Consider the following 13850-nt stretch of genomic DNA (forward strand, 5'->3'; position numbering starts at 1 on the left):
CAGCCAGCAGTGAGGGCTCAGTGGTTCTTAAATACCAGGAGAAGTTTTATTTGCCAAATAAATGCCTTTGGTAGAAGCTTTGGCTTTATGAACACTGCAGGTTTAGAAGCTTAGGAAAAGGACATTTATGCCTGTAGTTATCTCCCCCTTGAAATATTTTTTGTTCCAGAATTCAGTGATGGATGTTGAAACTATTGATGTTTCCACATGAAACCAAAACAAACCACAGACATTCCTCATTTGTTAAGACACTGCTTTCATTCTCATCTTGATGGTGATGTGGAAAGCATGTTCAGGACTGTGATTCTCACCCTGAGTGGCTGATTCAGTGTCTGTTCAGGAGGAGCCACCATGGGCTGTGTGGCTGGAAATGTTCCTGGGTTGGGCTCCTCTGGGTCACTGCTGTCAGCACGGCCCTGTGTGTGTTGACCCTGCAGGGGAAGGAAGCTCAGGGTCCCTGATGTGGATTTATTTCAGTGAATCTTAATTCCTGCCAGTCACTTATGGCCATTGTACTGAGGCTGGGGCAGAAAATGTGGGTTATTTCTTTTCTCTAACCACTCACTTTGGTGGAACTGTGTTTCCAAGCCTGATAGTTACACTGCTGGTTAGGGAGTAAAATTAAATAGTGTCTCACAGATAAAACATTGTCAGTGTACCAATAAAGCTCCAAATGTCTGTCTGCTTCTTACCCATTTCATCTGGCCACACTAGCAAAATAATTCTCTTTATGTTGTTCCCTCATTATAAATTCAATGTGATTTGAATCTTCCTTGTGTGTCTAGGAGCAAGATGATGTATGATCTGTTTACTTTTGAATGATTTGTGATTTATGGAAGCCTGGTGCTGGTGAGTTATACAAAAGATCTTTGAGAAAATACAAGGTGTGAAAATACAAGAGAAAGTTTGCAGATGTTTGCTGAGGACTTGGGAGAAATAAATAGCAAGAAGAAAGAGTGTTTTCCCACCAACTCTCTGTAGACCACTTCATGTAGTATTTTGTGTAGCAGTATTTCATAGGGCTCTCTGTGAGGCACACTTAAAGCTTTAAATAAAATATAGCCCCTGTGATAACTTCTGCTAAAGATGTTCATATTTTGTATCATTTTTCTTTCTGAATATAGTGAGCAAATAGACAACACAGACCTGTTGGCCCCCACAGCTCCCACAGTCCCAGTGGCAGGGCAGGATTTGAGGGCAGGGCAGGCTTCCATATAGCCACAGTTCTGTCTGTAGAGAAGAAAGGAAGCAGAAAGAGATGCCAATCTTATTGTAGTAAAAATTTAGCACCCAAACTTCTGAATTTTGAGCTGAAATATTTGTAGCACTAAAATTTTCTCCTTCTTCCTGATGGTGGTTTTTCTGCCTTAAATGTTAAACTAGTTCAGGCTAGTTCAATAAGCTAGTTCCATCTGTAGTGTGTTCTCAGAGCTCCAATCAGTCTTTGCAGCAGCATTTTGTAATGGATCAGTTTTCTCCCTTTTTAACATAGGATGGATATTTTTCTGTTTTGCCAAGCATCACCTTTTCTTTCCTGTGTTCTGTCCCTATTTAAGTCAAACTGTTTTCATCTTCTCCCTTCTGTTTTTCCTTTTTAATTCCCATCCTGGGTGGTACTGAGGCAGGTTAGGCAGAGGCTGAGGTTGGAAGAATCCTTGAGGGAGAGCACAGGCAGGGATGTCCTGTTGCTATCCACTGGAAAATAAAAGACATGCTGGAGTGACTCTGATTTTGCTTATACCTTTGTGTTTGTTCAGAAAACCTGTGGGGGAGGAACTGGAATGAAAATAACGTTTTTGTTCAGCCCTGTGTTTATCAGTTTCCAGTCTGGTTTTTGCGCGTACGCGTGGATTCATTGAGATGCCTGCGAGTTGTCAGCTCTCAGGAGCGGGTGTTCCTTCATCCAAATGTCTTGCTACAAAACAATTTCCCCTGCTCCTTTTTGCCTCATTAGCTTCTGCATTAACCCTTTTTTGTGCACTCTGACAGAGGATGCCGACGGCTGCAGCGCGTTTTTCTTTTCAGCGCGGTGTGCGCTGGCACTGTCACCGTGTTCTCCCCTGTGCTCCCTCGCTGCTCTTCCCATCACACTCTGCTTTTCTCTTTGATGTGCTCTCCCTCCTGACAGCTGGCCCTGGTAGGTACACGTGTCTCATCTTCAGCTGAGCTGCAACATGACCCAGACACTGTTCCTCTTCTAATTGTCGCTGTGGACCCCTTGTTTTCCTCCCAGCTTCACACACAGACTGGCTCTGGCATCCTGTTTGCTTTCCTCGTTGTTTTTTTATTATTTTTTTTTTTTTTTTAGTAACTCTGAGGTGGTAACTTGGCTACTGAAAGGATGGAATGATTAAAATAATGTTTTATGGATCACTGGGGGGCGGGGGGGAGCTGTCGGCTGCTTTTGTCATTTTTGAAGGAGATTATTAAAATGTATCTTATAGCTTCAGTATTCACTGTGTGCCCTCATTGTTCTCAGTCTCTCAAAGAATATTCTGGAAAATGAAGTTTTATCATTAAGATTGCATTAAAGTGGATTACAGAAGGGAAGAGCAAAAAATGAAGAGTCTCAAACAGCTCAGAACAGAAATATGTTGGCATCTCATTCACTGGGATGTGGAACAAGGAACATTAATAGGCTGATAAACAGAAATGACTTTTTCTCTTTAAGGCTTAAAAGGTTTACTTTGAACTTGCAAAGATTTTTTAAAATGCCACTTCCCTAAGCTTATGTTGAATGGAGAACTTGGTGCCTCTTTTATTTTATTTTTTAATGCTCATATTGAGTGAGCAATTACTTCTGAAAAGCCATAGGTGTCATCAGGGTGGAAAAAGAGTGCACAAGTCTGGCTTAAAAGGCTTTTGCTTCTGAACACCTACTTGCAAATCCTGTTTTGTGTCAATAAGAAATAGCACTTTCCTTTTGGATTTTTCCTTACAGAAGCAGCTCATGCTGTATTTGGTGCAGTTTCTGGAAGAATTATCAATCTGTCCAAAGAGAAGAAGAAAGGGTCTCAATAATGTACTTTGGCATGGTGTGGAGAGTTGTGAGGAAGTTGAATTTCATGCCTCCCATAGTATGGAAACCTATGGTAGCACTCAGTTCAGGGAGTTTGAGGATTGTCCTCGCTTTCAGAGCCATCTCTGGCATTTGAATTTTAGGTACATTAACATCACATTTGTACTGAGGCTGAAATATAAACAGATGAAGGTGCTGTTTCCATGCAGTGGCTGAGGAAATTGCCCATTTGTCTCTCTTTGCTCAACTTCTCTCATGTTTTAAAGCAGTTGTTTTCCAACCTAGCTTGAAAGTTTTTTGTGTGGCTGAATGTCTGTGCTCTCCATGAGACGTGAATCTCAAATATTTTTCATTCTTTTGGGAAGGAAACCTAGCACATATCTCATTTTTCTTGGTGAATGTCAAATCAATCATCATTTGTTGGTCCACTCAACATTTATAGAAATAAGTCACAATATTGGGAGATTAAGAAAAAAGATTGCTCCATTGCCTTATCAAAATGTTTTGCAATAATCAAATGTGAGATTTTTGCTGTTTCAGGGTAATTAATCTTATGCTTGCATTTTTTTCTTTTGTTCTGACTCTAATCAGGACAATGGTTCTTTGATAAAGAAAAATATATTTGCAGTAAGGTTTCTGTAGTGTGATTTTAATTGTTACAACACATGTATCAGAGTTAATGAGGATTTTGTACTTATATTTACCCTATGCATAACAAGGAATGTTGTTGGACATACTGTAATGAATCCTAAGGCAGAAATTGAGGTTACCAGGAATTAACCCTTCATTTCTGCCCTGTTTTGAGGGCAAGCTTGATAGGCTGCCCCACAGGCATGTTCCACCACCAGAGATGTTACTCTTGGCACAGGTGCCCTTCTTAGCTGATTAATTAAAACAGGTGCAAGGAAGTAGTGGTGCCCTGGTAATGCAATTATCCAGCTTCAAACACAGATGTGAAGCCCTCTTGATGAACCTTCCCACCTGAGTACAGCAATGAAGAGACTCTTTCACAGTTCCCAATTATTAAATTGGTCTGTGAATGGTTCCAAGTTGAACTGGAGTTTTAAACAGGTTTCTAATTCATCCAGTGCTTTAAAACAAATACTTTTTTCAAAGAGAAGGATTTTGAGGTAGGGAGACAGCTACTTTGGAATTCTTGTGAATTCCTACATACATTTCCCAAAAAATACAATTTGGTGACCTGGCAGTGCAGGTTGTACTTGATTTATGCTAGAAGTGTTCTTTAAGTACTCCCTTTTGGATCTATCTAAACAGTACCTTAACAATAGTGCTATTTTATTTACAGCACTTTTATTTCTTTTCTTTCAAATATAATGATGAATAAGACCCCTTGGAAGCAATCATAAATTTTCCAGTGGCGTTTCTAGCATTAGAGAAACAAAGTTCTTCTGTTCCTGACTAAGCTGCAGATGTTGAGTTTGATCTTGCTTGCTTGCTTGAGGGTTTTTGACTTGAGTGCAACACTTTTATTTCATGTCATGCTCACTCATTAAATACTTAGTGCAATCTTGGATAAACTCATCATATTTAAATCATGAACTGACTCTTAATCACAGGAGTGGTTCCACTTTTATTTTGTTATTGATCAAGCGCTTTGCCAGCAGCTGGTGTGGGATGAGCTGCTTGATGTGAGCCTGGGAGCAGCTGCCCCTCAGTGTCCAGCAGCAGGCTGTGGGGCTGCAGGGCACACCTGGAGAGCTTCTCCAGGAGCTCACAGATAATTGTGCATCACCACAGTGTGCTGCATGGAGAGCTGAGAAGAGAAGAGGGCCAGGCTGTTGTGGTTTAATTGAGAATCTTGTCCACATCTCAAAAGAAGTGCCAGTCGCCTACCCTCAGAAGACATTTCTCTTCCAACATAGGTTGCTGGCAATGTGCAGGTAGTGTGGCTGTAATTACTTGCTGAGTACTATCTGTCAGTCAAAGCAGATAATAGGAAATCTACTTTTTCTTCTCTTTTGTCAGAAAAAAAGAAAAGATCCAGTAGAACCCAAGAGTGTGGGTTGTTTGTTGAAAACAAGCCACATTCTCAAAGGCAAATGGATTGATTTGGAAACAGATGTGCAATTATTTAAATGCTTCCTACCTGTGAGGTTCCAGTAATTGTCTCATGCTGCACAAGAAGGCTGTCCCTGGGGTGGTTCTTCTCTCACATCTTTTTCTGACAGCAGCTGATAATGAGAATGCAGCTGCCCAGTTTCCAGTGGTGCAGCTGCAAGATGAGAGTGGCACAGTCATGGTCATGCTTCTCCTCTGAGGCTTTCCTGATGTCTCTGAGAGGCAGCACTCAGGAGTTACAGGTCTGTCCCATCTCTCCTAGTGCCCGGATGCTGGAGAAGGCCAGGCAGCAGCTGCAGGAGGAGATCCTGTGTGTCCAGAGCCAGCTCTTGGATGAGAAGAAGAAACGGGAGCACCAGGAAGCGCTGGTCAGGCGGCTGCAGAAACGCGTGGTGCTCCTCACCAAGGTGAGCCTGGAAAAGCACATGTCCTTGTTTCTTTCTGCCAGGTGCAGTCCTTCCTATTTCTTCACTGTTCACCTCTATAACTGGTGCTACAAAACTGTTCTGGGGTCTTTGCACAATGGGTGCTGTGGGAGACATGCAGCCTGTCTTTAGGGCTTCACTGGAATGGAAGTACCATTGCCTCCTAAAGCTGTGCTCGTGTTTCCCCAGCTGGGCTCGTGCTGTGCTGAGGAAATGTGATTTTGTCTGAGCCTTGGCATCCATGTGAGGGCAGAGAACTGAATCATGTTGTTGCTGGAGTGTTTTGAGCCACTGGAGGGAATTTATAATGGCTTTGGCTGCATTGCCTCCTTTCCTAAAGAGAACGAAGTGGCAGCACCTTGTCAACTGTTCCTGTGGAAAAACAATTTACAGGGAGTAAGAGATTTGCCTTCCTCTTACGCTGGAAGTCTGTTCAAATGTAATGGCAAGCACTAGACCAGTAAATTGAAAATACGTTTTAAGATTCTTTCTATAGAATATATCAAAGGGGTCTGCATCATCCTATATCAGGTGTGCTCTCATGATGAAATTCTATACAATAATTCTGAAGTCTGCAGAGCATTGAAAATTTTATATTAAATTCTGAGAGCTCGCTTTCCACAAAGGGAATAATAATTTGCTGTAGCCAGAATGAGAGTTACTTCACTTTCCAAGAATACTCCTTGCAAAACTTCCCCCATCTGAGCAATCTCCCTGGTGTTATAAAGGCTGCTCACGTAAATGAGCTTATGTGTGTGCAGAAGGTCAGACTCCAGTAGTCAGAGCTCATGAGAGGGAGCCAGGCACATCACCACGTGGGCAGGCAGGAGAGGAAAGAGCTGCTGTGGTGCCTGAGCTTTAGACTTTGATTTCCAGTGTCAATGAAAGCGTTTTGATCGATTTTAATTGCGCTGCACCCAATTTTGTGTAATTCCCATGTCATTGTTGAGCCAAAGAAGCTGTGATGTATGGTGCAGTAAGCAGGGCTCTTGAAGCATGAAGCAGCCACTTTACAAGAGGATATTCCATCAGATCTTCTGACTGCAGAGTTTGATGCCATGGAGAGTCACAGAAGTGCAAAGAGGAGAATGACAGCAGTTCTGTCAGGCTCACACCGAGGCAGGCACTGCAGGCAGGGTGGATGGACCAAACTCTCTCCATGGAAACACAAAAGGCATCTCCTCTCAGCCCTCTCCTGCCCCAGCAGCAGGCAGCTCTCTGTGATGTTCTGGTTTGGGACTGCCATGGCTGGATAAGACACAGGTGCATACTGAGCCCTATAAAAAACCTGTTTTTATAACCTTTTCAGCTGTCTAATATTGTGCTGGACTGCTCAGCCCTGAAAGAAGTTTCTCAGATGGTTTCTAAAATATTCCCTTTGGTAATTTATTTCCAGTGCTCAGCAGAAACACTTTTTGTCATAGAACACAAAAATATCATTACTTTTCTTTAAGTACTGGACAAAACCACAACATTACTTTGTCATGTGATGACAAAGGATTGTACCCTGATTGATATGGAAGGACAAACCTTTGCTTTGTTTGCTGTGCTCCTCCTGAGGAGGAGCATAGGAAAAGTTGGAAGTGTTCTTCATCAGACCATGGCAAATAAACTTGTGTTTTGACAGGGCAGGTTTTCAGTGTGCTCAGTCATTCCTCAACTGACCTGTTTTGAAGGAATAAAGACTTTGCTGTTCTCTGAAAATTTATATTCCATCCAGAGAATGCTGGGTTCCTTTGTGAAGCAGTACATGCATTATGGTACTTGGACAATCTATCCTCAGCCTGTTTCTCCTGCTGGTTGCTCTTCTCATGCAAAATCAGAAGAAAGAATTTCATTTAATTAAAAAAAGTATGATATTGTGATTTAAAGTGAGATTGAGCAAATACATTTCCTGTCAAAAATAATTATTTTACATTGAAAGCATATCACCTAGAATGGTATTTAATCATCTAATTAGTGGCATCAGTACTGTGGTGTGCTTTTATGTAATTTGAGAATGGAAAAGATGAGTTCTCTCTATTCAATCTTTGTCTTGTTAAATAGGACTGTGAAAATCTAATTTGGGGGAGAGTATTATATATATGATTGAAATGCTATTGCTTTTGATAGTATGACTTCTGCATTTGTGCATGTTTGACCCTCTACTAGGGCAGTGAATCAGTTCCTGTGTGCTGAGCAAACAGGGCCTGGAAGGCATCAGAGGTGTTCAACAGTGCAAGTTTAATTTTAATGCTGTAACAGTTTTCCTTTCTTTGGGCTGAGGTTGGAACCTGGAAGTCTCAGGCCTAGAATATGTTTTAAAATATGACTAGAAAACAGTAAGTTGGTTTTTTTTGGTAACAGCAGGACCAAATAATTCAGTGGCAAATGTGCTCTCTTCAGGGGGCATTTGCTTTGCCAGTCTGACTCCTCCTCACTGCTATGGCTACTGATTTTTTTCCCCAGGTTTGAAGCAATATTTTGTGGCTTTTACAGACTGCCAGTCTCACTTGTCAGTCATGCTCAGCTGTCACTTGCCACAGTCTCTGTCTGTCTTGGCTGCTCTTGTATTTCCATCCCAGTGCATTTAACCTCTCTGTCCACTGCTTCCTTCCTTGCCTCATTTGCTTCTTTTGGGCTTTCTTGATCTTGCTTGGGCCTTTCCAGTTGGTTTACTGCTTGGAAGTGACACAGCTGTCAGTGTGGGACCCTTCAGTGCATCCCTACAAATCTCTGTTCCCTGGCACAGCATCCTCCAGTCTCTGGGTGTTCCAGCCCCATCGATTCCACTGGTTATAGGACCTGCATCCTGATTATTCCTGCTCACAAACTGCTCTTCAGAACATGTTGGTTGATCATTTTGTCCCACATGCCCTTGTAAATCAGGGCAGGACTGAAGTTTGCAGATTTACATGTATTCAGTGAAACATGAGGCTGGATTAGGACCCCACCGAGGCTCTGGACATTGATGGCTGGGAGGTTTCTCCTGAAGTGTCACTCCCTTCACTTAAGGTGATGAAACAGAAATTGATGTTTGAAGGGTTGGATTCACTCTCTTTCTCAGAGATCTGCCTGGCTGGCTTTGCTGTCTGTCATGCTTTTTGCTGTCCCTTAGCTCAGAGTTTTGGGAAAATCTTTCATCTTTGCTTTGGTACCTGAGGTAGTTGTGATACAGCAGTCCTGGGAGATACCTGAAATGCTGGGGAAACACCTAATCCACCTCTGCCCTTTTGCCTGTTTGATTTACTGCTGCATTTGCTTTGAATCCCATGTTTACTCACAGATTTTTGTATTTGACTTTTGTGTTGTCCTTAAGCTTTTGAGAGTTTCTCTCAAAGAAAGACAACTCCTGGTCTTTGTTTATGAAGTGGGCTTGTTAAAAACAGACAATTCTGCTACTGAATGGCTAAAAATGAAATCTTAGGAAATTTTATATGACATAGAGGCCTCCCAAAATGAAAAACCCTTTCTGAAAATCCTTATCTGAGTGTAAGTAGCTGATTGAGTCAGTATTTCATGGAAAGCCAGCTCTGGTTATTTATTTCAGGAGAGCAGCTTCCAGAGGGCACAACTGGGTCTTGTGCAGCAGAAGTGTTGCTGGAGAACAGCAATAAAGGCTCACTCAAAAGCTCCCAAAGCCCTCTGATGTGGAGGGCCAAGGATTGGCCATCATCTGCTCCTGTCCCTCAGTGATTTTACCTGGCTGTGATCAGCCCTTACTGAGTTTCTTACTTGGCTGCTGCCAGGGTTCAGACCTGGAGCATCTTCCCCTGCCCATGTTCAGTTCAGTGACTCCTGAGAGCAGTGATTCCTTCTGTGCCCAGGAGGAACTCGTGCAAGGAGCTCTGGAGTGCATGGGATCAGCCCATGGCACTGCAGCTTTCACCTGAGATGAAGTGCCCTGCTTCTTGCAGCCAGGCTGTGATCCTTTGCAGGAAGCTCAAAACTCAAAATAGGAAGCCCAATTTCAGTTACTTTTTGTAACTTATTCTAAATTAGTCTAATTTGTTCCTGAAATTGAGGGCTTTATGAGTGCACACTGCCATAATTGCAGCCCTTGCTCTCATCTAAGGCACAACACAATGACTGAACCAAGCTGCTTGTGTTGGATGTTGTTGTTTCACTGTGTTTATTTCCTGTCTGTGCACTTATCTGCCTTTGGGTACTCTGCTGCCCAGAGAAGAGACTGAAAAATTCCCTTTTGTTTCCTGAGCTCTCAACCAGATCATGTGATATGATAGGAAATCTGTTTCTATTGAGACATAATTTAGGCCATCACCATAAAAGTTAGAGATTAAACAAGTATTGATTAACCAACTCCAGCTGACTGCTGATACCACATGTTCCTGGAGATATCAGTCAGTGTGAAGTGTATTAGTGACTCCCAGAGCTGAGAATGGTAAAAATGCATCAGAAATGGGACTAGGTAATTAAACTGTTCATTAAGCATGGCAGATGCAGAGTTCATGACTTGATTTGCCATCTGCTTTGTTTTGTAATCAGTAAAGATTTAAAATAATGCTGATGGCTTCTCTGTCATATTGGGTCCTGCAGGATATTTTTTCTGAGGAGGTACATAGATGATTTTAAAGCACAAGGAGGGATCTTAAAGTTCTGGGTGTGCAGCAAAGAAGGTGAATTAACCCTTTTGCTGGGATATGTGGAAGATAAATTGTAAATACAGCAGTCAGCATTGCACTCAGCAGCACTAGAAACAGGCACTTTGGCAAAGCTCATCCTTGTGTCAGACTTTTTGGGCATCACACCCTGATGGCCTTGGGGCAGCTCTGAGCTGCTCCTCGGGGCTGTGAGCAGTATCCAAAGTATCCAATGCTTTCCCTGGCTGGTATCACTGTCCCTCCTTCCCTCCCTCAGCCCATGTCATGATTCTGTGCATGGCATTTCAGCAGTGCAGGTGCATTCCCAGCTGGGCTGCTCTCCACACCTGGTTGGTAAATGCTGTCAGCCTGAGCCTGGCCAAACCTTTCCCTCTGCTCACTGTGTCTCCCCTTTGCAGGTTTTTATAAACTCAGGGAAGTAACTTTCCTTTTTAGGCCTGGCAAATAAATACATTTTAAGGTGATTCCACATCTCCCTCTTCAGGGATTAAGCAAGGCAGGTTTTGTGAGTGCTTCCTTGGACCATCCATCCTTGAGAAGAGGGAGACAAGACACTCTGTGTTTGAAGGAGGCTCAGCAGCCTTTTAGGTTGAGCACAGGTCTCTCTAATTTCAACTTGATTATATTAATCAGTTCAACAATTTCAGAGAAAAGGTGCTTGGTAGTTGGGGGTGGAGAAGGATAATAGCAGAAGGAGACAGAAGATCATAATGATTTGTGGGAAAGAGGCAAAGGGAGAATTGCTGCCTGTAGGGTGCAGGGGCTCAGAACAGGTCACTGCTGAATTTTAATCTTTAGTAACTAGTAGCACCATCAATTTAAATTCCCAGCCTGCTTTTGTAGGGTGTCTTTATTAAAAAATGAAGACCAACAGGTCAGAGATGAGGTAGGTGCTTTTATGAATAATTCTCTGCTGGTGAGCTGGTGTTAAAATGCTCCTGAGTTCAGTCTGATGAAGGGTGGGTGCTGGGCTTCATGTTTGATTTCCACAGGAGGGTCTGGGTTACTGGACAAAGGGTGCTGAGTTTTGTGAGGAGAAAGCAGGAGTTGGGGGTTTGATGACTGTTTCCATAGACATTCTTGGTAGGAGTTAAGGAAATATCACACTTTGCTTTTGTTGGTTTCTGACTGCCTTCTCTCTGTGAGGTGGAAAGTGCTCCAGGGAAATGGAGTTCTCTGAGGAGTTATTTTAACACAGTTTTTTGGTTTATTAGTTTGGTTTGGGTTTTGTTCCCCCGTATAACCCATATTTACTGTGGGGATTTTTTTAAAAATAACTTCTTCCAGTTACTTGCTGTGTCATATTTTAGTCCTGATTCACTGAACCTCCTCCTGGAGCTCAGGCAGCTGCCTCCACGTGTAGCAGTGTTGGAGCTAACTTGCTGTATCACTCTTTGCCTGCAATAGATGCCCTGCCAGATAACCCCACAAATATGTGTTCTGAAAACACATTTCCTGGTTAATTTTTATTATTTTTCATGTTTATCACTGGTCTGCTTTACCTTTCTTAATCATCTTGCAGTCTGCACTGTGAGGACCTTTAAACCATGCTCTCACCTTCCATACCTAGCAGCCTGCTAGGATCTGTTGACCTGATTTCAAGTATCTCTAGATCTCAGAGTCTGAAAGTGATTTTTTTTTTTCTCCTCTGTCTGTACCCTCTAATTTGTCTGCTTCTGAGTTTTATTTAGCTTTTAATGGAATGGCCTAACTCCAGTTTTCAAGGAAGTTGCTACAGGGAATCAAAAAGAACAAATACAAATTTTATCAGCCTCAGCTGTTCCCCAAGTCACTCAGCCCTGCCCCTGGAGAAGAACAGCAGTGTTGATGGCTTCACCCTGGCCCTGCCATGAACCAGCCATAGTATTTATTGAAATGGCTTCATCTGCAGCACTGCCCTTTCTGTAGCCTTCTGAGCACAATCCCACAATACTCCAGCAGCAATTTTTGCAGACACTTGTACAGTGACAAACTAACTCTGTGCTGATTTATACTAGATGCTTCCTTATATTCATTACAAGATGCTTGACATTTTAAAATACTGTGTTTGGAATGTGTTATTTATTTGGAGACCTTTATTAAGCAACCTCAATCTAAGGGTTTAATTGTTACTGATAGCTAAGAGTATAATTACCTCAGTAAAATATCATGGCTATATTAAGCAAATGGCAATTGTCTTCCAGAAGAGAATGAGTACAAGCCATTTTCCTTTGAAACAGGTTGTTTCATGAGGTCTGCTAATATCATTTACTGATACAATTGCAGAACCTCTCCATAAAGAATGAATAAGGAAAGCTGGGATCAATGTGCTTGTAGAAGGGACTGGCTGCAGCAGTGTTGAAGCAGTGCACAAAGACCATTTGGGAGGAGGAAGAATCTTTAAATTAAACCAGAAAATGTTCTGTTTCTGAAGTGTGATTTGCAGATCTTGGAAAGTCAGAAGAGTGTGTTTTTGCTGGTGTGGACTCCCAGAGCAGTGCTTGGTTTTCTTTTTGCCATTGTTCCTTACTTTGCCTAACTTGGTAATAAGTTTACCACTCACTTTTGACTCAATGAAGAAAGTAGCAGAATTGTTCTCACTTCCTTATCCTGCTCCAAAATGACTTTTCTAAGCCTGAGAGTTCCCTTAGTTTCACTTGTCAGCCTGCATTTGTCAAAGGTACCTCTGGCTCCGAGATGCAGGAGCTGTTGCCAGGCTGTGGGCACTGGAGTCTGCCCTTGTTGCTTCCCACTGCATCCTCTCCAGTGACACCCCTTGCTCTTGATCTGTTGTCCTAATTCCTCCTAGCTGGTGGATAAATTTGCCTTTTCCCTGACTTTGAGTATTGTACTCTGTGTACCTGTAGGAGTTTGTCCCTTGGAGGCAGGAGGGTGATGTGCTTTGTTAGAGCTGAGCTTTAGCACCTCAGGGCTCTCACCATGGAGATGGTGAGGCTGAGTTCAAATGGCCAGCCTGGAGGCAGAAGATGAATTGGCCTCTGGGCCTTGCTTCCCTTTCCTTTTTAGAAGCATAAAAGAGCTCATAAAAATTACCTTAGCAATTTTTTGGGTGTTGGTTTTGTGTAATTCTTTCTCTTGCCTTATTATGTATCTGGTAAACCTTGCAATGATAAAAATACAGAGTTCATTATTATCTTTATATCTGATGTTTTTGAGGTGGAGGCACAAGGACATAGAATACAAGCCTCTGTACTCTTATTGATGTTATCTCTGACATAGCTTCTATTTAAGCAGCGAGTTTAGAGGGTTTTTAAAAATTTTATAACAATTCAGAGTATGCAGCAAAGTTAAAAGTTATGTTATTTTATGAGGTATTTGTGAAGAACAATAGAAATGTGATCTTTTATTTCCCCAGAATACTGACTGGATTCTGCTTTGTTCTGCCCCCACTAGATATTAATGCTCACTGCTAAGAGGTTAGATTATGAAAATTAGAAATATACCCATAAAAGAATTTATATGACCTTCAGTTCTCATATTTCTCTGAGAGAAAGGACTGTAGGACTTCTAAAGGTAAAATATTCAATAAAAAGAAATTAGGTTAATCCAATGTTATGGCTGAGAATTTAAACTCACCCAGGTCAGGTAATTCAAAGTTATGGTTCCCTTGATGCGTGTGCTGTAACATTTATTCCTTAGCTCCTCAGCTCTGAATTATGAGGGATGGTTGAGCAGCTCTGGCAGGGAAGATGGATGGGTGGAATGAGGGAGTGATTGCTGGGGGAA

At 42.2% G+C, this 13850-nt stretch overlaps 1 protein-coding gene across 3 annotated transcripts in view; it reads left to right on the forward strand.

Moving 5' to 3' along the window:
* MAD1L1 (mitotic arrest deficient 1 like 1) overlaps positions 1-13850 on the forward strand; it is a 349791-nt gene that overhangs the window by 96853 nt on the left and 239088 nt on the right. For all 3 annotated transcript variants that reach the window (XM_077186910.1, XM_077186911.1, XM_077186912.1), the window contains one exon: positions 5361-5505. In XM_077186910.1, coding sequence (XP_077043025.1) covers positions 5361-5505 — 145 coding nt within the window. The remainder of the gene's footprint in view (positions 1-5360; positions 5506-13850) is intronic.

The sequence above is a fragment of the Agelaius phoeniceus genome, chromosome 16, assembly GCF_051311805.1.
Source record: "Agelaius phoeniceus isolate bAgePho1 chromosome 16, bAgePho1.hap1, whole genome shotgun sequence".
Lineage (NCBI taxonomy): Eukaryota > Metazoa > Chordata > Aves > Passeriformes > Icteridae > Agelaius > Agelaius phoeniceus.